General features: G+C 45.4%; 1 protein-coding gene across 1 annotated transcript in view; it reads left to right on the forward strand.

The window, feature by feature from the left end:
* Hhat (hedgehog acyltransferase) overlaps positions 1-27,879 on the forward strand; it is a 266,168-nt gene that overhangs the window by 84,639 nt on the left and 153,650 nt on the right. Inside the window, exon 8 of the mRNA XM_036202504.1 lies at positions 3,992-4,142. Within this exon, the coding sequence (XP_036058397.1) occupies positions 3,992-4,142 (151 nt within the window). The remainder of the gene's footprint in view (positions 1-3,991; positions 4,143-27,879) is intronic.

The following is a 27,879-nucleotide window of genomic DNA, read 5'->3' on the forward strand; positions in this document are numbered from 1 at the left end:
AAATAACGAAGAAGCCTTGTCTTAAGGTGGGACTTGAGGACCAACAGTTAGGATTCTTCTTTGACCTTCATTTGTGTACTGTGGCTTGTGCATGTCTAGACGGAGGGAGGAGGGAGAGAGAGGGAGGGAGAGGAGAGACGAAAGGGAGAGGAGAGAAGAAAGGGAGAGGGAGAGAGGGAAGAGAGAGAGGGAGAGAAGAAAGGGAGAGGGAGAGAGGGAGGAGGGAGGGGAGGGGACACATTAGAGCTGGAAGCTGGTTGCTAGCTGCTTTATGCCTATTAAAATCATAGTAGGTAATTCCAAAAAAAGAGGCCGAGTCTACTGGCGTGTGGTTTGGGAAGGACTACTCCGGGGAGCTGAGCCGAGCCTTTCTATGTCCGCATTCCCCTCTGCAGATTAACATTCACCTCCTGCCATCTTGAGATCAGCCCTGCTTCTTGTAGGGGTGTGGTGGGATGGGAAGCCATGTTCTTTCCTGGACAGGCTGGGTTGGCAGCACTGACAGTTGGTGGTGACCTGCTGCTAGGCTGCTGGAGTACACTGAGTAACATAAGTGCAGGGCTTCTGTGGAATATTTACTTCCCGCTTGCATTCCGTTTACTGAGAATGCAAAGTACCAAATCCACCGAGATCTAATCTGACAGCAGGTCTGAGATTCGGTAGAACTCAGCCCTCTGAACTGATGGTGCACTGTCAATACAGTTTCCGGAAGTACAGGACAGGAAAGTCTTATACTGTAAGTGACTCACTCATTCAGCAGCTTTCCAAGGTGGCATTTATGAAGAATGTGCTATCTGTCAGATATTAGGCTCTGGGATGCAGGGAGTCTGAGGCATTATTTCTGATCTGAAGGAGTTTGTGATTTACTTGGATGGCCGTGTGTATGTATGTATGTATGTATGTATGTATGTATGTATAACTGTGGGCAGATGCAACAGTCACAGAACAGTGTTCTTATTAGTCACTTATTACAGTGTCTGACAGAACATGCTGTCATAAGTGTAGTGAGAGCCTGAGAGAAGGCAGTGGGCTGTGCAGCTGACCTTTAACCCTCTGCAAGTTTTCACTGAAGCAATTCCATCTTCCCTGGACTACCCTGACCCCCGTTAAAAAGGCAGCCCCTGCCACCTTCACATTTTGGAGTGCCATTTCCTCCTCCACTGTGGCTTTTTCTTGTCTGTGGCAACAGTGGCCAATCTGAATCGCCATTTCAGAGCAAGACATCCGGGATGGCTCTCACTCAGCTGAGGCTGCTGTTGGCTAGGAAGCTAGCTGGTCCTGCCTACAAACCCATCTCACATCGTCTCTCTATGTGAGCTGCACTCCCTGTAGTGTGGAAGTTGGGTTCCAACAGAAGCTGTTTCATGAACGAACATTTTGAATGTACCAGGCTGTGATGATCTGAAACATTACCAGTCAGCTTTTAGTTACTGCAACAGAATACCCGAGGCAGCCTACTTGAAAAAAGAAGGGCTTGTTTTACTTCAGTCTGTGGTTGCATGGTCCCATTGTCTTTGGGCCCACAGTGAGGGAGTGGATGGCAGAGGAAGTTACTCAGTTCATGGAGATTGGCAAAGAGAGAACATGTAAGGAAGAAAGAGAGGGAGAAGAAGAGGGTTTCAATAACCCCCTCCAGAGTGTGTCCAATGACCCCACTTCTTCTCATCTCCTACAAGTGCAACCACCTGTTTATTAGTGATGCTACAGGCCAAAGACTGACCCTTTAAACGACCAGCCTTGGAGTTACACATCTAACTTCCAGCACAGCACTCTCCTGTGTGCATTGGTCCAGTGACCTGCTCCAACTTACTACTGATGGGTGGGAGGCAAGGTGACATCACAGAAGAGTATGTGGGGGGTGAAGTGGGGTGCTGTCCCCTTGTTGAGGAATACTCTGCCACACCTTCCCTCGCTTCCATGCAGAATTCACTTTCATGCCCATTTCCTGTTGATTCTGGGTAGGTGTAAGCCCCAGGAGGGCATGAGCACCTGTTGGTGTGTATCAGGCATCTGGAACCAGGCCTGGCACACAAGCACACAGTCTGAGGTAGATGTCTTCACCCAGGTGACGTGAGTTCTAATACTGTTCTGTTTTATGGTCCTCTAATGCTCCCCAGATAGGCACCATGCTTCCTCACCTGAGGTTCCTTGAGGCACAGCAGGGGGTCAGTGCTCAGTAACATCAATGAGACAAGGTCAGCTGGAGCTGGGCTCTGAAGGGTAAATGGGATTTTGCTCAGAAGAGGAGAGGCCAGGCATGAAGGTAGGAGAAAACACCAGGCAGATGGGTGATGCCATCATGAAACTGACCATGAGCCCTCCAAGTCTGGGCCCACCTAATTTGGCCTCTAACCTATCTCTCATAATCTATAACTGGGTAGCCCAGCCCTCCTCCACATGCTTGCTGAATATGCAGATGTCAAGGATAGAATCCAAGCCTATGTATGGATTTTAAAAGGGAAATGAATACCGTTAGAGAAAAATCAATAATAACTCTTGCTAATTGAGATAATATGTTAAACACAAGCCTAGTAATAATACAACTATTAAAATACTCTCAGAGTCTGTATTTTTGAACTTGCTGAGAACTCATTTAATGTATACATTCCAACCAGGGTAGAGTGAGCAATTTATATTTGTATGTTACTTTCTTGCTAGTTGTATGTCCAAGATAATCTGGCATGAAGCCTTGGACTAAATCTTACAAGGGAAGGCTAATTCTTTAGGTCAAGGGGAAGCAGGAGTGCCATGTGGATACTGTGAATCCGGAGTGAGGTGGCAGAGGGTCAACCAGGGGTGCAAACACAGTTGTTCAAACATTAGTAGAACATAGGTAACTATGATACTTGAAAAGCACTGTGCCCTTCCCCTATGCCTGTAAACCAGTGAGTAAATGCCAAGGAAAATTATAGGCCATTATTTAATATATTTAAAACATTTTTGCATGTTTGTGTACATGTACATCTTGTATGTTGAAACAAGGCCTCTCACTCGATCCCAGGTCTCACTGATTTATCTACTCTAGCTAGCGAGCTTGACTTGGGGATCCCCTATTGCCATCTCCTGAGTGTCTTACATTGCAGGCATTTGTGTGGGTGCTGAGGATATAAATTCAGGTACTCACACCTGCATGGTGAGTCTTCTAGCTACTGAGCCATTACCCCAGTCCCCTTTTTTAGATAGGTTCTCACTAGGCAGACCTGGCTGGTCTGGAACTTGATGTCCTTGCTAACCAGGCTGTCCTTAATGTCATAGATCCACCTGCCTCTGCCTCCTGAGCACTGGGATTAAAGAAAGGGTTGTACCACTAAGCCTCCCCCCTCCCATCTTAATCTATTAGAAATATTCACCAACAGGTAAATAGAGCTTGTGTTACATGATTATAAATACATGTGGCTGGTGCTTTTCATCCACACTGGAGTAAAAAGAAACCCCAATTATCTTCACTTAGATTCAGCCACAGTTATGTTACACGCCCACACAAAACCCTTTCTTTAGCTCTGTTGTTTGTGAAAAGTACAAAAAAAAAGATGAAGATTTTGTGCAAATGATGGCTCATAAAGGTGTATATTCAGCGACTGATTTTAACAACTAAGCCCAGAATGACACCTGTATGAACCAGTATCAGAGATGAGGGTAGGACTGGAGACATGAAGCATCCCACCCTTCCAGAGCTGGCCTCCTGCTCACAGGGCCCAGGACGTTCCCCTGCTTCCTGTCTCCGAGAGCTGGGGGTGGTCTTGAGTATCTGATATCTATGCTCGGCACCTCTGTGAACTAGAAGGATGTGGCTTTTCACTCTCACACCTACCCCAGTGACATACTTCCTCCAGTGAGGCTTCAGCCCTTAACTTTCCCCAAACAGGACCAGCTAGGGACCAAGTGCAAATGCCCAAGACTGTGGAGGGCAAGAAGGGACTGGTGGAGAAGCAGGACAGTCTCGGACTGCTGTCTTTCACTGGTGTGCCTGACGAGTCCCTTTGCTTTTCAGGAGGACTGGCCCTGGCCCAAGTACTCTTCTTCTATGTGAAATACTTGGTGCTCTTTGGTGCTCCGGCTCTGCTCATGCGCCTGGACGGACTCACACCACCACCCCTTCCCCGCTGCGTGAGCACCATGTTCAGCTTTACTGGGATGTGGAGGTCAGTCTCATTGTTTGCTTAAGTCTCTTGGGTGTGTCCGGTGGGTTTGCTGGCTTCAGAGAGTTTGGCTACTGTTCTTCCCCTTTACCAAAGCCACATGTGGTAGTACACATTCTTTAGCCTGCTAATGTGATGGCAATCCATGCTTTCTGACCCCCACAGAGTTACCATCAAGCTGTGGAGGTAAGTGAGGCAGGACACACACAGGACTTCCTTATGGCTGTGAGAAAATACCCTGACCAAAGCAATTTAAGGGAAAAAGCTTCATTTTGGTTCACTGTTTGTGTGTAAAGACCAACATGGATGTCCTAGATGTGGAAGCTTGGGAGGCAGCTGGTCACATTGTATCTGCAACAAGGAAGCAGGGAGCAGTGAGTGCTGGTGCTCAGCTGGCCTTCTCCTTTTTATGCAATCGAAGACCCAAGACCAGGGAAGGGTACCACTTGCTTTTAGATTGTGTCTTCCCACCCCAGCTAACCTATCCAAGATAGTATGCCTGGAGGCATGTCTCCCAGGTGAATCTGGATCTGCTCAAGTTGACAATAAATGCCATCATGGACATGCTATGAGATCTTCATTACTCTACTTTACTTGAAAAATGACTATGTAAATCTCACTGTTGACTAAAAACAGGCTGAGTGTAACAGCCTAGGCCAGCACTCACTGCCATTCACTCATTCTCAGGTTTTGAAAAACCTGGTCTGGTTGTCTTGTCTCTTCAGTAACAGTAGTAAGGTAATGTGTACATCTGTTTCCCAAAGTTCTTTTGAAGATGAGGCAAACTGTGGCAGATGTTTCCAGATGTTAGCCCTCAACTTTGTATTGTTCCTGGGCAGGGTTTTGTGCAATAGACTGAAGTTTTCTCTGAGTTCTCTCACTCACTGTTACTGATTTTTTTGTCCCCCAAACTTAGGATTGGCCCAGGAATTTTGTTCCTAAAGACCCCCAAGTCCCTGATCATTTTTGATGGCTGTTTCCAGAAGGATTTGTTTGCACCTGTGTTTTTCTGAGTGTTTCCAGTGTGTAACAAGGTCAGGATTGCTGCTAGCAGACCCAGTGGAAGAGGCTCAGGGTGGGCACTGGCTCAGCCGGGGAGTCAATGCCTACTCAGAACCTGGGCTTCGGTTTCCTAAATCGCCTCTTTCTCGTTCTGGGCCTGCTCAAGTCACTGCTCTGCCTCACTCATCTCTATAGACCCAAGACAGAGGTAGCAGGAGAACTCAGTGAGTGTTACCATGTCCCATGCTGCTCTCCTGCAGGACGCAGGCAGCATGCAGTGTTGCATCTCCATAGTTGCGTGGGCACAGTGACCTGGGCTTCTCTGTGCACGTTTTAGTTGTGTCCCAGATTGCTTTGTGGGGTTGGGAGTTTCCCGTAAAGTGGTTATGGGAGGGCTGTTGAGCAGCTCCCTGGCATTTCCTTTGTCATTTTGTTAGGCCCCAGGCTGGTCTTTTGAGCAGCAAGACCAGGAATGCTGACAAAGGGCTCTTTTCAAGGATGGATAGTTTTTGTTGAGATGGACCTCCCTGGAAGCTGTCATCACACGACCCGCTCAGAAAGGTTGCTCCCTCAGTCAGTGGTGGCCACCAGGGATGATTTGGGAATATGTCACAAGCATCTGGTGGGAGCCCTGCATGGTTTCTCTGCCTATCTGTTGTGACCATCTGCGCTAATGTACTTGGGAAGGATGTTTTCCTGGGGTCTTCTGCAGGGTCAGCTGGAGTGGTCACCATGGTGACCAGGGCAGTTTCTTTGTCCATAGTTACTAACTTGCTGATTACCACAAGGTGGCTGTGTTTCATGCAGTGAAACAGAATGTCTGTTTTTGTTTTCTATAATCAAATTTTTAAAAAGATTTTTTTTTTTTTTACATTTTTAAGTGTGTGTGTGTGTGTGTGTGTGTGTGTGTGTGTGTGTGTGTGTGTGTCTGTATCTGTGCATAGTTATGTGTACATAAGTGCAGGTGCCCTTGGAGGCCAGAAGATACCTGACATTAGATGCAGCAGGGCTGGAGTTCCAGGTAGTTTGACCCATCTGTTGTGAGCACTAGGAACTGAATTTGTGTCCTATTGAAGAGCAGTATACACTCTTAACTGTTGAGCCTTTGCTCCAACCCCTTTCTGTAACTTATTATTGCCCAAGAAAGATCCTCAACTTATGTAAATTACAGAGACAGATAGAAGGTGTCCCCCATTGTAATAGTCAGGAACAAATCGGTACACTGTGGAGGCTCCGAAGTGGGAGCCCTTGGAGAGAGAGGATTGAAAGGTATGTACAAGAGCACTTGATAGAAAAAGAAATAGATTATCCTCTAGGACTGACACAGGTTCCCACCCTAGCGTCTGCAGCATGCAAGACTAGAAGGTTCCTTGCTTTTTTAGATTTATTGATGAAAGCAAATTTCTATGTGCATATGCATGCTGTTGTGAGTTTGTGAGCCCTATGTGCATGCAGGTGACCAAGGAGTTGGAACTAGAGTTTCTGGTGTTTGTGAACTGCATGATGTGGTTCTGGGAACTGAACTTGAGTCCTCTGCAAGAGCAGCAAGTGCTCTTATGTGCACAGCTATCTGCCCAGCCCTGTTTTGTTTTGTTTTGTTTTGTTTTTGAGACAAGATGTTGCTGTGTAGCCTCAGCTGGTTTTGAGATCATGAAATCGGCCTCCTGAGTGCCAGGGTTACCAGTGTGCATCACCACACCCGGCCCCTCCACATTTTTAAGTGTCTTTCCAGTTTGCTACCTGCACTTAGAAGGGGTTGTGTCTTTGAAGGAGGTAGCCTTTTCAGGTTAAACAGCTGAGTTTCAGAATCCAGGCAAGCCTCTGAGCCATTGTGCCCAGGGGAAAGTTCAGGAGAGGTTTTTCACTGAAAAACAAAAACAAAAACAAAAACAAAAAAAAGAATTAAAATGCTGATTATCTTTGTGCCATTTGCAGACTGTTCCTTCCTTACAGGGAGGTTTTTCAGTGTTGTGTGTGAGTGTGCATGCATGTCTAGTATATGTGTGTGCTTGTGTAGTGTGTGTGTGTGTGTGTGTGTGTGTGTGTGTGTGTAGTACATGTGTATGTGTGCATCTGTGTATCTGTGTCATGTATGTGTGTGTACATCTGTGTGTCTGTGTAGTCCATGTGAGTGCATATGTACATTTGTGTGTCTGTGTAGTATATATGTGTGTCTGTGTAGTGCATGTGTGTGTGCATATATTCATTTATGTTCTTTCATGTGGAGGTCAGAGGTAAATGTTGGATGTCTTTCTCAACTGCCCTCCATCCTATCTTCTGAGACAGTCTCTCGCTGAACCTAGAAGTCACTAATTGGCTAGACTAGCTGGCCAGCAAGCTCTGGGGATCTGCCTGCCTCTGCTTCCCCTGTACTAGGGTTGCAGACATATATGACCACACCCGGCTTTGTTCTGTGGGTGCTGGGGTGGCAGCTTTCCCTACTGAGCCCTCTCTCCAGCACTGGTTTACAGTGTTTCATGTTACATTTCTGAGTGTATGGTCTGTGAAGGGAAGGCAAGTTGTGAAGCTGTGATGTCTAGTATTCAGCTTTACACTGATGTTTCTGGGCTGTATATTAGGTGTTGCTGCAGACCGGGAATGGCTCCCTCTTCCTGAGCCTAAGAAGAATTTAGTCAAGAACAGAGGGGAAAGCTAGTGGTGCATGTATTCTGCTGAGCCATGGCAGATGAGAGAGGCTTCTCCTGGAGGCTATTGAGTGATTCTCCTGATCCTCTGGAAACAGTTATTGAGTGAGGTTTAGAACCAATGATGACTCTGTCATTAGCACAGCACTTTACACACCTAACATGAGGCTGGCTGTACCGTCTTACCATGCACTTTGAATATCAGGGCCTAGTGCCAGCAGCCTACTCTGTCATTAGAATCTGAGCTTTGTGTCATAGAACAGATGATCCTGGCCGTTGGTGGAGAGATGATCTTCCTTAACAGGATGGTTTATATTGGCCATGAAGAACTGCTGCTCACTCTGATGGCCCACAGGTACAGTTGGGGCCTGATGGGTTTATTCACTCCTTTTCCTGGATTCCCTTTGCATGGATCTTGTTGAAATATTTACAAATGTAGCAAAGCCCCAAGGAGCAGCTGCATTCCCATGGTGTGAGTTTTCCATGGTTGTATGGGCTGAGAAATTGAAATTTCTATGCTTAATCTCTAGGTTTCATGTTTTAATTTAGATGAGCTGAGATCCCTAATGAGTATCTTTTGCCAAGAGTCATTAATGATGGCGTTGCTTCTGAGGTTCCAAATTAGCATTCTGACCATGACTCTTCATTTGATTTCTGGCTATGGAGGTGAAGTGTGCAAAGTGATAGGATTTTCCACAGTGGCTGGTGAGTTATGGGTCAATTTCAGTTATCTCAAGGATCTGAGGCAGCTTGCCCTCCACACAGCTTGAATTATGACATTTTCCAGCCTTTGCGGGCAAATTCATGTATCATCCGTTATCCCAGAGGAATCTAGATAGTGGTTGGTGGGGGCTAGACTTTATTGTGTGAGTAGTCTTTAGGCTGGGAGGAGGAGCAGGAGGAGGAGTCCAAGCGCTTGCTCTCAGTGGGGCATCAATTGCCCAGACTGGTAGGTCAGTAGAAGACTTTAGATCTCTAGGTAGGGAGTTGGTTCTGCTGTGCAATAGATGATAAATCCAGTGATAAACTGCTGTTTCTTCGAACTTCCTGCCTTTGAATAATGCTTAACCTCCAGTTGTAGAGCAGGGTGGCAGGCATGGAGTTGGTGAGATTATATGCCATGGTCTCCCAGCATCGCTGGTACAAAACAAAGACTAGGTAAACCTAAAGAGGAAAGGTGGAACTGGCTTTGTTCACAAGTGCTCACCCCATTCAGAGAGACCCTAATTCCTAAGAGCTTGCTCTTCACCAGCTGTGAAACTCTGGGCAAGTTGTTTCATTTTCTGGTCCAATCTTCTACCTCTCAGGTGAGGATTTGTCCATAGGATAATGTGACAGTTGGAAATGAGCATATAGTAGGCCCCCAGGAAGTAATAACTTTTTACTTTTTTTTGATGCGGGGGCAGGGGGGTTGTTATAAGCCTGACAAAGGCAAAGGTGACCAAGAGGGCTACCTCCTCCTGGGCTAGGCCTAGGAATAGTGAGTGCTGAAGGGATTGGCCAAGCAAAGACTCCATCCAGTTGGGGACTAGAGAAGCCGTGATTCAGCCAAGTGGGGCAAAGTCATGAACTCTTCACCAACCCAGCCACATGGAAAGAGGATGGCTTCCACTAGCCTACAGCATTCTGCTACTCGTGTGATTTGGCAAGTTAGTGGCTTCCATCCACCTCGTTTTTCTGAGGCATGAAGATGGCCTGATAGCAGTACTGGCTCTGGCAGGCTGCTGTGAGGGTTAATGGAGACCACACACTCAGGCAGTGGACACAGGGCAAGCAAACACCAAAATCTTAGCTCAGTGTCATTGGTACAGATAGATTAAATTTTATATTGTGTCTTTTGCTTTTTTATTTTTTCCGATAAAGAAAGTCTGGAAAGGTAAGTGGTTGGAGATGTGGAAAATTTAGGTAGCACTAGGTAGAAGATAAAGGTTTCAAATGGAAGCATGTGGTCCCAGGTGGCCCCAGGCATTGGGTTATTATTATTGATGAACACATTTGCAGTATCCAGCTATGAACACAACGTCACCTATCTTACTTCATTTACCCAACTCTTCTCTCTCTGGTCCTTGTCAACAGACCCAATAAATGCACTTTATTTTCTCATATTTTAAACCACCTTTTTCTTTTTGTCTGAGCACAAACTCCCATAGATCAAAGTGGAAAGGAAATATGGAGCTGGCCGCTGTTCTGTTTTGCTTCTGGTTCCTTTTTCTTCAAAGGCTGTCCTTTCCATTTTCCTTGTGTGGAATTGTGGGTAAGCTCTTAGCGTGAAGGCTTATAGAATAAGAAGCAGTGTGGCACAGGAAATACCAGGACTTCTTCATATGGAAGGCATTGGTCATGAGTCTTGCTAGTCACCAGAGTATGGTGTTGGGGGGGCACAGGTGTGGAGCCAGGCTGCCTGTGCTGGGGTCCTGGTTCCCCTTGGGAAATCCATGCTGAAGTGATGGATGTAAAGTGGTCTCTTAGAGGTGCATGTGTCTGAACACTTGGTCTCTGGTGGATGCTGATGTTTTGGGAGTTTGTTGAACCTTCATGGGTGGGACCTCACTGGAGGAGGCAGAACATGGGGGCTGTCCTTCAAGTTTATAGCTGGCCTTGTTTCCTGTGTGGCTCTGACTCCTGACCTGCCAGATGAGCAAACAATCTCATATTCTTGCTACGGCAGACATGAGCTGTTTCCTTCACCACTCCTTTGTACCGTACCTCCTTGCTATGATGGAGTCTAGCCCCTCAGACTGCATGAGCCCAAACAAACCTCTCTTCCCTCACTTCTGTTCTTGTCAAGTATGTGTTTGACCACAGTGATGAGAAAAGTGATGAATTCCATAGATAAGCATGCTTTTCTAAAATTCTGACCACTGGTTTGGTTTGGTGTATAACTGGTCTTTCTGTGTGTGCTGTGATCCACACCTGAAGGATATGAAATGCACCGTGCATGCCCACTATCGATTCTCAGCCTTCCTCATCTCCTGCTGTGTAACTGGACTTTCTGTGTGTGCTGTGATCCACTGATCCACACCTGAAGATTGTGATACACACTGGGCATGACCACCATGGGTTCTCAGCCTTCCTCATCTCCTGATTTTCATCAGGTGTTGTACATGGTGTGTCAAAATATTATGCCTACCTTCACTTTTACTGAGAATGAATGCACCTTTTGAAGGATCCAGAAGGAGGAGTGTGTACACCTGCCTTAATTACAGTCATCATTTCAGCAGACATTGTGCTTTGCCACAGATAGTAGATGAGGGGGGAAGTTGCCAACTTGAAGGAAGAAAAGACTTTCCATTCAGACTTGCACACAGGAGGAGTCTGACAGACAGCTGCTTGTCTTTGGATTTGGGATTTTTCTAAGGGAAGTGCTGAGGAGAAAAAACATTGAATTCCCTCAGAAATTAAGATGAGGAAACTGGATGCAGTCTTGGGAATGTTCTTGTAGAACATGCCGTGGAAACAGCCAGAGTCTGGTGATAACACAGCAGTGCCCTCAGCCATGTAGCCAACACTCTGCTGAGATGGTTGTAATACTCTCAAGTGTGTTCTGCTGTTTCTATCTGTCTCTAGTGAGGTGGGAATGAAACACACTCCTCTGTGGACTAGCGTGTGAGGCTGTGACAGAATGTGGGATTCAAGGGACCAGAAAATATTGTTGGCTTGGGTACCAACTCCCTAGAAACAATATGCAGAAGTGGCAGAGAGGGTTCTGTTGGCAGAGAGTTGGTTTTAGGCACCAAGGAATAGGAGGAAGTAGCTGCCATGTTAGCCCAGTACTGAGTGGGTGGTGGTATGGGCTATTGAGGGTTTCCCCCATTATGTTAGAAACAGGACTCTAGAAACTTCCTAGATAGAGGTTGGAAGGAGGCTTCTCTGATGCCCACACAGAGATGACTATTTCTCCTATGGGCGTCTCCTCCTATATTCCCCTTACCTTTTCCATCCGTTTGTCTCACTGTGCACACATCCAATCCCCAGCAGTTCTGTGTTGTGGAAGGCACTCAGCATCTCAGAGGCCAAAGTCAGAAGTAAACATTCTCTTCTTAGGTTTGTGTCTCACCCTGTGTAGTACATCTCTCCTTCAGGATATCATGGGGGCAGCAGAGGCAGGCAGAGAAAGATAGCTGGATAATTTCATCCTCTTCGGTGTCATTTCTGGTTCGCCGTGGACAAGGGGCATCTTTCTCTTGTGATATGCTCCTTAGGAAAGGAGCCTCATGTCTCAGCCCTTTTTTTGGTTTTTTTGTTTTTTTTTTTTTTTTTTTAAATGATAAGAAAAGTACTTTAAGATTGGAGCTGGATTTGATTCTGAATTTGTGTGCAACCAGATCATGACTAGGAACTAGGGATTGCTGAGATACAAAATGAGTGATTCCAATAAAAAAAAAAAAAACTCCATTAGAATGAGCTGATTTATTCTGTGTAATGGTCTTATCAAATAAGGTTGAAGATATCATCAGAGACATTGTATAACACATTCCAGGTTGTATTGTTGGTAAGAAAGACTTTTGATGAATAATGAATTTTCTCAGAGATGAAAATTCATGCATTCTATATCACTATGGGTGATTATATTTCCTCTTTATGTTATACTATGAATATATGCAAGATTCTTTTTATTTATCCATGATATTTTTATTCACCTGTGTGTGCATATGTCCGTGTGAGTGTCTGCCACATGTATGCAGGTACCTGCAGAGGTCAGAAGAGGACATTGGATCCTCTAGTTGTGAAAGTTTCGGAGGTTGTGAGCTGCCTGACATGGGAGTTTGGGGACTGAACTCGGATCCTCTGCAGGAGCAGTATGTGCTCTTAACTTCTGGACAGTCTCTCTAGCCCCGAAAGCATTCGTTGGTGCCATCTTTTTGAGTCTTACGACTGCTGATTGGTTTAGCTTTGATTTTGGTTTGCTTGTGTTGTTACTGCAGACCCACTTGCCATCTTTATTCCAACCCACCTATCTGCACAGATGTTCAATGTTACAGTTATGGATACAAGCAGAATTCTCTGATCCTGTCCAGTTGCTTCCCAAGGAACAATGTTAATACATTGTCTTCTATAAAGAACATTTACCCTTGCATAAAGATTGAATGGCAACTGTGATTGTCATGATTGGAAGTGCTGCTTATTTTTTGCCATGGTGTGTAGCTTGGCATGCTTGGCTTGATGTGTGGCTAGCTGGTGTGCAGTTTGGCATGCCTGGCATGGTGTGTGGCTTGGCATGGTATGAATCTTGACATGCTCCAGAAGTTTTGAAGTGAACACTCAGAAGGTTTCAGATTGGGGAAGCTGAGTTCATCTATCATTCTTTTGTGTTCTGTTTAAAGGGGCACCTCACCTATGCATGATTTTGCCTCAGTAACATTGAACTTCTGCCCAGCAGCACTGGAACTTGAGCCTGAGGGAACACCACTACTGTTTTTCTCAGATAAGACACTCCATGGCCTTCTTGAGCTTAGGAACACCACACAGTACTTCCCATGCCATGGTTGGGGACAGTGATGTCATCTCCCAGAATACACCAAAATGTGGGAGCATAGATGGGCTACCACTGTGGAGTGCGCCAACAGCTCAGCAAACCCTTTCCACCTAACAGGTCCAGAGGCTCGGGGGTTTTGGCCTCTGAACTTGAATTACTGCACAAAAGGTTCATTTGGAGCTCTATGTGGATTTACCAGATAAACTCATAAACACAGGGTCGTGGGATAATGAGCATGGATTCTCAAGGGGTGAGGATAGACCTCACCAAGAAGGTCACATGCAAGTGAAGACCCGAAGGAAGGCATGAGAGACACATGACTAGCTGGAGAGGTGTTGCAGGAAGAGGGTGCAGCCAGTGCAAAGGCCCTGGGTCAGAGACATGTCTGAGAGGACAAGGAACAGCAGTGAGGTGAGTGTGACTGTCATGGAGCATGAAGTAAGGAACAGGAGAAGGTCCTGAGATGGGGAGCAGAGTGGTCCCAGATGCCATGTGTATCCTTTGTTTCCACATCTCGGTTAGATGGAAGAACGTGGGAGGGACTTGAGTTGAGAAGCAGGCATGCTGTATGGAAGCAATAACACAGAGCCCAGCCCTGATGAATCCTCTTACCACATAAAGAAATACCTGACTCTACCTCTGATGTCCCAGAATTGCTCCGAGGCGCAGGTGGAGGTCAGCACCAGGAGCCTGGCTGTCTTTGTTTCTTTCTTTTTTCTTTTTTTAAGATTATTTATTTATTATGTACACAGAAGAGGGTGCCAGATCTCATTACAGATGGTTGTGAGCCACCATGTGGGTGTTGGGAATTGAACTCAGGACCTCTGGAAGAGTAGCCAGTGCTTTTAACCTCTGAGCCATCTCTCCAGCCCCGAGCCTGGCTGTCTTTGGAGAGTCAGCAGGAAAGCTGAACTTTGTGGCTGTGGTAGGAGAGTGCTCCTGGTGGCTGAGGGTGGGCTCTAGGGGTCAGTGAGATGGTTCAGTAGGCAAAGGCACTTGCCATTGAACCTGATGTTCCTAAAATCCTTTTCCAAGGAAAGATATAAGCCATATCTGCCCCTTCTCCTAAGGTCCCAGTGGCAAACCCAGGCATGATTCCATCGAAGGTCACTCTAAAGAATCAGTGAGCTCCACTGGGCATCCTTACAGAGCATAGGTGAAGGGTTTCTTAAAGGGATGTGGGTGCTCCTCACTCAACGGCTGTATCCAGAAAGCCCTACTCAGCAAGGAGCAGGGTATCCCTGTAGCCACAGAGATGGAGTCCTCTGCCTTTAGCCCCCGCCCCCTGCAATGCCACAGGCAGAGTTGCCAGTTAGTAGGGTGCAGCTGGGTACTATGGGGGAGGTAGAGGCTGGAGGGTGATGGGGGAAGAGGTGTAAACTATCAACAAGGTCTGCTGGGATGGGTTTGCAAGGTGGGCACAGCTATATGCTTTAAGTTGCTTGGCTCAGGGGACAGTCACTCACAACAGCTGATGACTTGAGTTCGATTCCCAGTACTCACACGATGGAAGGCAAGTACTTACCCCCACATGTTGTCTTCTGATATTTACATACAGCACAACACTTGCCCACACTCCTAATTAGACAAATGTATTGAACAAATAGATTGAAGATGGGCTCCAGCTAGGATGAACTAGTTGAAACATTCATTTCCAGAAAGCCCCAACTGTGTGATGAGGCATGAACATTTTCAGATGATTCCAAGCCTAGGGTGCCAGCACTGAGGTGACATTCAGTCATGGCTTTTCTGGGTAAAAGGCACATGGGATCCTTTAGAGATTTCCCTTTTTCTTATAGTCATGGTCCAATCCTTCAGACTTCTTGTCCTTTCATTCCTTTCGTGGGGAGAAGAAGGTGGCCAGATGGATCTCCTGCACAAAAGTATCCGCACTGGAAGTTGAGTTTGGAAATGATTCAGGTCATAATGAATACAGAAAACACTTCAGGCAATGCGTTATTAAAGGCATGTGCAGGAACTGTGCCTGTACATTGTGAACTTATTAGCATTTCAGACCGATGCCTCTTTTACATTTAATTAGATTTCAGGCTTCTATCGATTTATTAAATGAATTTCTCACTGCTGAAAAGGTGTAATACGCACACGGCAGCGGCTTTTATGCAGCCCTTCTGTCCTCATCCACTCAAACAGATTCTTGCTTCTGTTTGATTCCAAGCTGGAGGTTATTTTCCAAAGCTACTGCACAGCATAAATACAGCCTGTTTAGTGCCTGTGGATGCTGGGGTCATTGGCTGTTTAACTGCCCCGTCTGTCCTGGATGCTCTGGTGGGTTTTACCAGCCATAAAAGTGGCTAGTGCGTAACAATAGCCATTGTGTGGTTTGGGGGTTCTTTGTCACACTGAATCTGTCTACAGTTATTTTGACACAAAATCCACAGGCCTTTATTCTTCTGTTATGAAGGGTGTGGGGGCTATTTAGATAGTGGGCAAACAGACGCAATGACTCAAGCCCTGTTAGTGACTCATAGGCTGGAAAGCAGGCTGTCAACCGTGCGCATTTAGTGATGCTCTGGGATTGTTTAGCAGAGCAGAGTGACGGGTGCATCCTAACCCTGGTTCTACCATAGCCAGTGTTCATAAAAACGCAGCTCTTACCTCACAGGAAAAGACATGGTTTATTCTAGAACCAAGTGTGAATGACCAAGGCCTGAGGACAGAGATTCAGCTTTCCCTAAAGGCCATGCTCCAAGGAGGTAGAAATTTCATAACATTTTAATAGAAACAGAACAAAGGAAGCCGTAAATCAATAGTTCTCAGATGCATTGGTCAGACGGTGGGATTCAGCAAAGAGGGGGATATCTGTATGGTCTCAGGTGCTTTCTGAGGACAGGCTTTGCTTTGGGGTAGATGGAAGCCGGTGAGATAGTCACAAGGCTGTTAAGTCACATGCAGAGGGGGATAGTGACTATTCAAGGGCCTGAGATAGCCCAGGAGCATTTTTAATTAGGTCTTGGACTTGCAACATTCCAACTTCTCCACAGTCACTGAAGTTCTAGCCAACCTGTGTAGAATGTTCAAGAACATACATGTTCTCTGTAAGAATGTGCCTTGTGTGAGCTCGGGCAGTGGCTGGGCAGTGATCATCCCCCTCTATGAAGTGAGTTCCTGGACACCCTGTCATTCCAGACTGCTAGGTGTCTGTCCCATGCCTAGTAGCTCCTTCCAGCTTCTGCTGTGTGTCCTTAGGATAAGGAAGGGTAGTGTGAAAAATAGATCAAAATCTAAATGTGTTTAGTGACTATCAGCTAGATAAGTAATGTCTATGTTTCAAAGTAGATGAAGTGGTACTAGTTGATGTATTTTATTTTCTAAATGAACTAAGTAAGACCTCATGTTGAAATCAGCTGTGGCCATCTCAACCAAGGAAGTTGTTTTTATCATATGTACTATACACCTGATGCACACTTTTTAAAAGCTTGCTGGGAAAGGCATTAAAGACTCAACCATGAAGGTAGAGAATAGAAATGTTTCTTTCATATAAGACAAATACTTTTTGCCACAGTGCAAAACTGTGTTCAAAATTTTAGGATTCACAGTACAGGAATTAACCCTTCTACACACATACACACATACACACACACACACACACACACACACACACGCACACACACACACACACACTTGGTTGAGAAGCATAGCCCAGTGATAATGTAGAACTGTGGCTGGTTAGTCGACTCATCTTTGATGAAAGACTAATTTTATTCACTTTTGCAAGGCTCACTGTGAGAAAGATTCTGGTGGAGTGGGTGAGTTCTAAGAATGTCAATTTCTCCACCTGTAGATTACTCATCAAGAAGTGATAAGCTATTAGTCACCTTGAGTTTATTTCTCTGGGGGGGGGTGTGGAACAGTACTAGACTGACACGGGATTGGAATTTCAGGGTCTCTTGTCTGGAAGGTGTCTATGCCCTATGACTTTTACAATGTTGAGGAGTTTAGCTCTTAGGCCTGGAGAGGTGGCTTAGCAGTTAAGAGTGCTTACCTCTCTGTCAGAGGACTAGAGTGTGTGTTCCAATACCCACACTAAGTGGCTTGCAAATGCCTGTAACTTCAGAACCTACATGCATGCATGCATGTTCTCTCTCTATTAAAAAATAGAATTTAGCTCTTCTTTAAAGGATGTGTATTTATGTGGTGCATCTGAACAGAGATACATAGTAAGAAGTTGTATGACTTTTCCTGGTAATATGTGAACAGAAGGGCTACTTACAAGAGCATGGACTCTTCAAACACAGCCACATTACTAAAAAGCCCACCCCAGCATGGGTGCTGATTTATGAACGCTGCATCCCTGAAGCTCTGTATGTAACTCACAGGTAGCTCGACAGGTCACAGAGTCTTCCTTCTCCCCAGCAGTCCTTAGTGTTTCTATAACCCCAAGGAGAGAGAGCCTGTGCATCTAATAAATTTCAGGAACTCTCTGAGACTTGTGAATTGTTTATTTATGCATCTTAAGAATCCTCCTTCAGGGATGGAACTATTTCAATTCAGAAGTTATCATACATGAGAAAAGTATGTCCTTTTTAGGGTGTCAGACTGGAGACACCCTGTATCCTGTCCTTACTGGTGGTATTAATTTTCATTATCCAGAAAAGGTATGGCCTGATTTCTTCACTTTATCATATTTTTGCTCTTTGTTTTATAACTAAAGAACAAGCTACAGGAGACGCTTGGAAACCATATAGATATCCTGGTCTTTGTTAAAATGCCCCCTAGATTTGTCTTTGATGGTAATAGCTTGTCTGAGCTAGTCTTTATTCAGTCGCAAAATGTTGATATCCAGCTTTGGCCCTTGCCAGTTTGTGCTTGGGGGTTCTGTGGTAAAAAAGGCCTCCCATACCCCTTATGCCTCATTATTTACCTGCATACCCCACTTCCTGTCTTCTAGTAGTTTTTAATTTATTACTCCTCTAAAGTTGGTACTCAAATTGTCCCCACTTGGCCAGGGATCCCATATACTGGCTTCTGTGTCTGTGGACATGCCCAAACGTTATTTGAGCAAGATTTTCCTGTTTACAGACCTTGAGCTACCCATTACTCTACTTTCTTTTCTTTTCAACAGTTTGGGTCCTGGGATGTTTGTGTGCAGAGCAGAAATATAAGATATAATGTGACCACAAGGGTTTTGCATCTCTGCTCCTCATTGAGCCCAAATGTGAGTTTGAGTATCTTGGCTCAGGTTGAGCAGTAACTGGAAGAGAAAAAAAAAGAGCAGGGGTCTATGGATGTAAAGGGAGCAATAATAAAGGGACAGACCTTCTCCTATGCACAATTGGGCCAGGACCTGTGTCAGGATGAGGAACACACTTGTACACCAGGCATTTGACATGAAAATTTCTCCTTCTAGGACACACAGCACCAAATTCTGAAACCTGGCCACTCCACGGCAAACCCTCTCCCCTGTGAGCACAGACCGGTAGACTCTGCTCCACTCTGGTCATGGTCCAATGTTTCTGTGCAGTTGTTTAGTAGCGGGCCCTGGAGCTGACTGTGGACTTCCTGCAGCATGGGCTCTTGGGCCACTTGGGTCTCAAGCTGCAAGCTCTCTGTGGTCTTCTGTTCTTAAAAGGCATTGGATCAGTTACCTTGTGGGGCCTCGGTTTCCTCTAGTGCTGAAAGAGGGAATAGAATTTAATATCCTTAAGATTTTCTTCATTTTAAATTCTATGAAAGTGAAAGTAAGGTAGGGATTTTAAGGACTTGAATTAGTCATCTCCCATATCTGTCCTGACCTGTGAGTGAGCAACAGGATCTAGATTCCTTTAGGAGACAAGCCTCTGGGCATGCCTGTGAGTTTGTCTAGATTAGGTTAACTGAGGTGGAGAGACACACCTGAGTTGTAGGTGGTACCGTGGACTGAATAAAAGGGAGAAAGCCAGCTAAACAGGAGCATTCAGTGTTCTCTGCTTCCTGGCTGTGCATGCAATGGGACGCCACCTTAAGTTCCTGTCATGGACTGTTCTCTTGAAACACAAACCCAAATAATCCTTCTGTCCTTAAGTGGCTTTTATTGGGTATTTTGTCACAACAGTAGGACAAGTAATGAACTCACCAGCAAAGCTAAGGGTTCTGTTCTGTGGCCCACTAACTAGCCAGTCTTCATGTTTTTTTTTTTTTTTTTTTTTTTAATTTAATGATTTCTCAGACCTCTAAATTATCCCTAATGATTGAAGTATGGTCTGGGTTTTAATTAATATGTTTGCTATCATGTAGTGACATGCAGATACTGTTCTCACAGTAAAGGAGACGAGCTTGCAAATCTTCTGTTAATGGGATATTTTGAATTCTTCCCACGAGTGCATTAGGCTACTGCTCACTCATGATGAAGACACTCCAGGCAGCTTCTCATTCCTCCACTCAGTTGGAAGGATTGTTCTGCAGAAACGGAAAGTGCACATAATTAAGAACTAGAGTTGTTATTAGAGAGGAGCATCGTCTGCTTAGTATCTGGGCGCTTGCCTGCTAGATAAGGTCAGGGCTGACCAAGTATGTGTTCACATGGACTTTGTGTGTGTGTGTGTGTGTGTGTGTGTGTGTGTGTGTGAGAGAGAGAGAGAGAGAGAGAGAGAGAGAGAGAGAGAGAGAGAGAGAGAGAGAGAGAGAGAGAGAGAGAGAGATCAGTGTGTTTCTTATACTTCAGGACCACTGTGGTGCCCAGAATTTACACTTAGGGCTTAAGTACTTTTTGATGCTGTGTGCACTTAGGAAGTCAAGGGCCTCTGGACATGCTAGGGTCAGAGAAATACCTCTAAGACATTACTGCAGGCTAAGATAAGTCTCTTGGTCCTCTTGGTTGACCTGGGCCACAGGCAGGCTGGTACCCTCACCCCCATCCCCTACCCCTGAACCATGCTCAGACTGTTTGCCTGAAGGAAATCTTGATTTGCTGATTATTCTATGGCTTGAAAGCTGTGTCTGCTCTCTTCAACAAGGAAGCAGCATGAAGAATGTGAAAAACAGGGTAATGAGGTCCCCAGTCTCTCTCAACTCAGAGCCACATAATTCTTTAAAATTGTTTTCATCTACTGGTCTTCACATCTGTCATTTGAGCTTTCAGAGTTCACTCCCTTAGAAGTCCACATCTTGGTGCAGAGGGACAGAGAGTGGGAGAGAGTGGAAGGGACAGAACAGCTGAGTGCACACCTGTAGGGCAGTAGGGCGCATCAGACTCAGCACCGGGGGACCCTCTGTGGCCACAGGAAGTCAGCTGAGTGAGGCTGGAGTATTAAAAGCTCCTTACTCCCCCAGAGGCTCAAGGTGCTGCTGAGAGAAGACCCTTGCACACACAGCAGGTCCGCAGAAGCAGGCCAGAAGCAACAGTATCAGGAATGGTAAGTCACCCCATCAGAGCAGTAGGACCAGGTGCTCACCCACCCAGGACTTTCAGAATGGGAGGGTGTGGCTTGGAAAGGCCATGCCAGAGTCATCATAAGGAAAACTAGCAAAAAACAACCAAGGGGAGTTTCCCCCAACAGAGGACGATCACACAGTCTCTGTCCATCCACAGGAGAGCGTCTGAGTTCCTTCCTAGATTTCAGAGAATGACCTCAGAATTACAAAGACCAGAGGTGTTCTGAAGGGAGGTCAAAAGCGGTCACGACATAGTCTGGTCCATGTTTTCTTCGACTACCAGGAAGCACATGTATGTCTCAGTGTGCATTTGTGGTGTTACACTGAGGCAATGGGGAAGGAGCCATGAGGCAGACATTGGAAAATGTGCTCAGAGCTCATCCACTCCAAATTTTGCCACTTTGGCATGTTGATTATTTTGATCCAAAAGGAATTGAGTCACAGCCAACCCAGGAAATATATTTTACTTCTCCTCGACTGATTAAAATTTAAGATGCAAATTTCCTCTTTTGTACAAGAAGTTTTCATTTACAAAGAATTTTTTTTTTAATCAGTAAAGAAGTCTGAACCAGAAAGAGAGCCACAGGGTTCAGTCATCTGAGTCTCCCATCTGCCGTACTGCTCTCCTGCATTCACCATACATGTCCTTCCTTCCTTCCTTCCTTGATTTGCCTCCCCAACCCCTGCACCCGAGTCTTTCCTGTGGCTCAGTGTGGTGTATACATCCCAATCGTGTCATCATTGAGTCACATCTTGGTGAGATTCTTATATACACATAGACGGTTCATTTTTTTCTCCCCAAGTAGTTTGTCAGTTTTCCTTGACTGGGTCTTCCTTCTGTAATGTCCCGTTTCTACTCTGTAGCAGTTGGCATTGAGTGTTGCCCTGGTAACCGCATTGGTGCTTTATACATATTTGGAGCTTGTCTAGCTGTGGAGATGGCCAGGCTCCCTATGTGACCATTTGTGAACCCAGGAGAGCTGCACAAATCTCTTTAGTGTGGATCTTTAACCAGAGAGCCACAGGAGGGCTTTGAATGTTCACACCAGGTCTCATCCCTGATGGGCTCTAGTGCCAATCCCTTGTGAAGGCTGCAAGTCTCTACGAGATAAGTTGAGTGGGTTTGTCACAGGTGCCTGGTTATTAATGATGCTTATGTTACTGGATCCTGGCAGCCCTAAAAAAGTAGTCTCAGCCACTTGTCCTCAAGAGTCCAGTTAAAGAGACAAGCAAGAGTGAAAAGCAAAGAAAGGGGGGTTCATTCAATGTTTCCACATTAGGAAAAGGAACAAATAAAGGGGTTCGGTGATGCCCCTGCCCCTCATGTCCATTGTGGGGGAGTCTTGACGTGAGGCATTAAGTGTAAAGGTGTGTGTAACTTAGTAGTTTAGTCAAAGTGTGGTCCCATCCATCATTGATCCACCATTATCTCAGCTCTAGTCTTTCCTGCAAGGTGGTCTGACAACTCCTGGGGACATTCCATGCATTCCAGTTCCTTGGAGATTACTGTCTCAGTAGCCCGATGGGAAGCAGGGGGTGTTTCTTTGGACCATCTTCTCTCCTGCTGGGACAGTTGCAACTCCAGGACCTGAAGGAAGCTCAGCTTACTGCAAGCCCATTTTAGTAACAAATCAACACCAAGGAGCCCTTGAGAGATCTGAGATCTGATCACCAGGTCCCTGGGTCTTGAAACCAGACGAGACTTGATCTGAGCCTCGTTATCCAGTGGCTAACCGGGCTCTTTACCATGGGCTCATAGCCACCAAGCCTGGAGTGAAGACCCAGAGATGTCTTAGAGCAGTGGTTCTTAACCTTCCTGATGTTGCAACTCTTTAATACAGTTCCTTGTGATGTGGTGACCCCCAACCATAAAATTATTTTCATTGCTACTTCATAACTGTAATTTTGCTACTAATATGAATCATAATGCAAATATCTGATATGCAGGATATCTAATATTTGATACCCCCAACTCCCCTCCCTCCCGTGAAAGGGTCATTCCAACCCAAAGGGGTTGTGACCCACAGGTTGAGAACCACTGTTAATTCAGGAATGAACTCAGACTTCTACAAGCTGTGAAGAAGGAGAAGCTATTTCTGAATGTCTCAGGGGACACTTCACTTCCAGCAGCTAATCTGCCAGAAACAGTGAGCACAGTCCTATATGAGAGGGGCAGACCTGCTGATTCCTTGGACACCTCCATCTTAGTTGCCTTTCTTTGGCTTGGCTCCTAGGAGAATCCCCAAGGGGAGAGCCATGCAGACCAGAAAGCTGAAACACAAAAGCCATCATGTTCACTCGAGAAGTGGTATTCTGCCCAAATCAAACCCCGTAAGGACCTTCCTTGGCTTGAGATCTCCGGGTGTCCTCAGGCAAAACCCCATAATGAGACTATTACTCACAAATAATGGTCTCAAGGACAAGGAATCAGAGACCCTCTGGCCTGCTGGTGGCATTATACTGGAACTTTAAATTGAGGTCAGTGGCATTTAACCTGAGTGTCACATCTTAATTTCCGTCAAGAGTAAACTCAGTATAGAAAAAGACTGTGATGAATTTCCCCTAAGAAAAGTGTTCCAGCATGGAGATTTTTACTTTCCATTTAGGAAAACATTTAAAATATGGAATTGAAAAAAAAAAGTGTGGCTTTTTTAAAAATACCAGAAGACAAAAATAGCATATCCCCAGGATCTCAGGGACAAAATTCTATGTAATAAACGGAAGGCAGCAAAGGTGTGTTTTAATATCTCATTGGGTAGCTGAGTCTTATAACCTTCTAGACTGAAGAGGAGGACAGTGATTTCATTAACTGCTGTAATACTGTAGTAGGATGCAGGCTGAATGGACACATACCTATGTTGGGGAGGAGCAGTACTTTCTCCAAATCAAGGCAACTTTGGGGGTGGTGCTCCTGGTATTTACAATTCATAAAAATTATAGTCGTGTGTGTGTGTGTGTGTGTGTGTGTGTGTGTGTGTGTGTGTGTGACATGCATATGTGCGCACATGTGCAGGATGGTTGTCTACAGACAACACTTTCAGCCTTGAGTCTGGGTACTGAGCATACCAAAGGAGTCTGATATACTCACAGGACTCCCAAGGAACCTGTTGCCATAATTCATTAAAATCCACCCAAAGGAGTTGCTTCTGATCTACTGTCCACATTTAGCTTGTGTGTTCCTCGTGTTACTGGCTCAAATGGTTTCTTTCCCATGCCCTTCTCCATTCCGGTTGCTATCATCTAAGTATGTTCTCTTTGCTGGTCACTCACTAAAATAGACACTTGGAATTGAGGGTGACCCTTCAGGTGTGGTCCAGTGAGCACAAGACACACCCATCAAGTTAGGCAAGGCCAGCATCCTTTGAAGGATCAGCACTGTTAGTTCCCTTGAGCTCACTAATGGCCCAAGTGCAAATCTTAACCTTTTCTGGTTTTGAGCCCTTTAGCTGAGGGCGAAGACTTAAGTTGCTCCTCTGAGTGAAGTGGGGAGACATTGTAGGGTTTTAGTAGGAGAGTGAAGGATCATGGGATTTTAAAGATCATTCTAACTTCATTGAAAATGCCTTGCCAAGACCAGAAAGATCCTTTGAAGTTCAGGTGCTGGGAAGCTAGCAGTCTGAGTTTAGCTTTTAGGTAGACCTTACAGTTTTTTTGGTGATTGGATGTGAGGGTTAAGGAGTCATGGGTGGTGGGTACAGGTTTCTGGTCCTGAGTGGCTGAAGGATGTAGCTGTTGTCACCTGGGATGGGGAAGGCCACAGGGGGCAAACCCAAGTGGGGAGGGATGAGGCATTTCATCCAGAGTGTCTAAGTGTTCAGTGGCTCCTGGTCACCCAAGAAGAGGCGCACAAGTGCAGGAAGGCAGAGGCCTCAGAGGCCAGGAAGGAGCCTTAGCACATGGATGGTGGTGGGGAGACTGCTGAAGGTGTGCGGGCTGAGGACTAGGAGCTCTGCTGAGCCAGGCAAGCATCGGCAAGGTTCCAAGGGCATGCTGGGAGTGAGGGGCCCGCCAGGAGGATGTGCTGTACTGGTGATTAAATGAAAATCAGTGTTTGTGAGCAGATTACAATATATAAATATACAACATTTAACATAAAGATTATGGAATAATATCTAATGTATTGACATTTTCTTATTTGTTTCAGTTGTATACCTCTATTAGCCATTTCTCCCTATATAACAAATATATGTGCATGCATACAGTAGGTACACATTGAATATGTCTATGATAGATTCTGTCTGGGGCAGTTCAACTAATGTGGCTTAAATATGCTGGGAATCAGAAAGCCTGAGTGCTGTTGTGAGTGCTGGCTCAAGTGTTGTTGATGGCTCTCACTTCAAATCTGTGGCCATTTATTACAAGTAAGTGTGAGGCTGGGTCTAGGTGGCTTGTAGCAAATCCCATACAAAGGGCTTGTACTTGCCATTACCATGTGGCTTGGGTGTATAACCTTGGTAATAAATGGGCTTATGGGAATTTTTACCTGTGGATAAATGGTATCATAAAACTTTTATTTTTTTTTGAATAGGGATTATTCTATCCATAAAAGTATGCCCTACTTCAAGTAATCTTGTAGAATAATTACAACATGATTGTTAATGTAATTTGATAGCTCCTGCTGTGCAAAACCAATCTGTCTTCCCTGATAATCCTTCTTTCTAGAGTAAGTGACTGAAAAAAGGAACAAATTATCTTTCAAGCCCTAATGGAACCTAAGTAGGAAGTCTCTGCACACACAGGGAAAAAGAACCACAGAAATACAGGGCAAAGCCAAAGCCTGGGGCACAGCTTTCACCCTAAAGGGATGGGACCTTCAGAAAGGCGCCATTTCTGTCCTGTGTGTGTGTCACTGACCAGCTGGAATGGACTGCTTACAAGTAGGTGTCGCTGTCTGTGTGCCTGGAACACAGCCCCATAGCCGCGGCTCCTCACGTTTGTGGGTCTTGAAAGCAGTCAAGGGTGTTGCTCTCCAGCTGCCTGGAGCAGTGAGGCCTGGAGGAGCCTTGTTCTCAGCAGGCTGCTGGGATCACAGAGACCCTCCTAGAAGGCTGTCCTTGATCCTTTGTCACTCTAAGCTGTCAGTACCCATAACCTGTGGCATCTTCCCCAGCCCCTGGCAGTATCTGGCCTATAGTGAATGCTCAATAAATGTTTGTTGAAAATGGGAGAAATTAAGTTATTTGTTCTCAGGAATGGATTTATATCCAGAAGAACAAAGTCTGTGGAGCAAGTTGTTTAAAATATGATTTTTTTAGTGTTTCTACTGAACTCAGTAAAACTGAGTTTTCCTCATAATAAGTGCCGTTGAGAATGTTGAGATTAATTACAACATATATGTGTGGAGCATCTCATCTCTGAAATACTTGGGACCAAAAGGGTTTCTGATTTGAGAGGTTTGGGCCACCTAGATGGCTCTGTGGATAAAGGGTCTTGCTGTCAAGTCTGATGACCTGAGTTCAATCCCTGGAACCCACAGGATGGAAGGGGAGAACTGACTCCTGAAAATTGTCTTCTGACCGCTACACGCATGCTTGGCATGCACACTCCCCCAATAAATAAATAAAACAGACAAGTAAATAAATAAATGTAATCAAGATTTAAAAGTATTTGAGAGGGCTTTTTGGGGGTGGGTGGGTAGGGAAATGTTAGACAGCTGAATAGATTTAGTTGATTGAATGTCCCTAATCTAAAAACTCTAAAATGCTCTAAAGTCTAAAATGTTTTGAATGTGTTGAGAAGACACTTTGATTCCAGATTTTAGAGTTTGGGGTTAGGGATGATCTGATGGCAATTTCTATTTCTTGGATTCGGGTCTGTGGTTTGTTTGTTTTTTGTTTTTGTTTTTTTTTTCTTCTTTGAAACCTGTATCAGTTTGGGTAGCATTCACTGGGAGAAGGCTTAGGTTTTGTGGCACAGGTGTCAACCTCTGACCGCCTCAGTGAAGAGTCCTGGACTTAGAACAATAGCCCAGGCCTCTTTCTGTTCTGAGGTAGAGGCATCTCTGAAGAGGAGGACACAGTGCTAGTTGTCAGTAGCAAGTGGCTTCTGTCCAGAGGCTCAATGAGCAGTGGCCCCTGGCCAGCTTTGGCCTGGGCTGTGGTGAGTTAAGTATGAACACTGACAGGAAGCTGCCATCGGCAGTGTGGTTTATGAGCAGCCAGGGACATTTTTTGTCTGAGTCAGCTGTTCATCTTATTGTCTCTTGGGCTCAGCAGCCCCAACTGTGTGCCCTGTGCGTTCCTGGAGGGGCCGTTTGTGTCTTGCAGCCTCAGAGCCTCACACTGTGGCACGGTTCTGTGAACTTTGCCCTCTGGTCTCGTCCTTGTCCTCACACCCGGGTATGCTGGATTGCCATGGGGTTCTTTCCCCCATTTTCATCCTTCCTCAGGATTTTGGTGAAGGACAGCTTTGAGAGGAAGATAGCCGTGGTCACTCAGGTTAGGTAGGCCATGTAAGTACAAAAGATGCCCAGGGAGAATCTTCAGAATTTTGCTACTTGGGCTGGAGGTATGGCTTAGTGGCTAAGATCACTGGTTGCTCCTCCAGAGGACCCAGGTTTGAATCTCAGCACCCACATGGCAGCTCACAACTATCTATTGGGGATCTATTGGCCTTCACAGGTACTGAATGCACATGGTACACAGACATACATGCAGACAAGACACTCATACACATAAAAAATAAAAATAAACACATCCTTTAAAAAAATCTGCTACATTGCAGATCCTAGGAGAGGCTACAGAGTCTTGAGGATCTGGATGTGTGAGAACCTTGGAGCCTTTCTTACATCTTGGGAGGTCACATTGGGGAAAAAAGGAAACTGGCTGGCTTATCAAGGCTCCTATGTATGATTATGACTCGTTTTGCAAGCCTTGATGGTCTAATAGTATTCAAATGTTCAGCTCTCCCACAAGAGCCTTGGTGGTTGAAATGATGGCATTGTGGCCATTTTCCAAGCCACAGTGGACAAACTCATCATACACCTTATGTGATCAGTCATGTACCATGATGTGGTTCTCATAGCAGGTGACGGAGTGGACCAGTTTTTGTAAAGATGACGGTGGATACACTTCCACAGAGACGATGTATTTAGTTGTTAGGATTCTTTTGGCCAAAGCCTCAACAGTTGCTTCTTGTAAGTTCCTGTGACCAGCTCCCAGAACCCCAGCCCTGAAGACCTGACCTAATTTTTGTTGTTTGGTTCTGTAGGCTCTGGATATATCAGGGCCCCACACTTCTATGTCAT

The sequence above is a fragment of the Onychomys torridus genome, chromosome 11, assembly GCF_903995425.1.
Source record: "Onychomys torridus chromosome 11, mOncTor1.1, whole genome shotgun sequence".
In the NCBI taxonomy this organism is placed as follows: domain Eukaryota; kingdom Metazoa; phylum Chordata; class Mammalia; order Rodentia; family Cricetidae; genus Onychomys; species Onychomys torridus.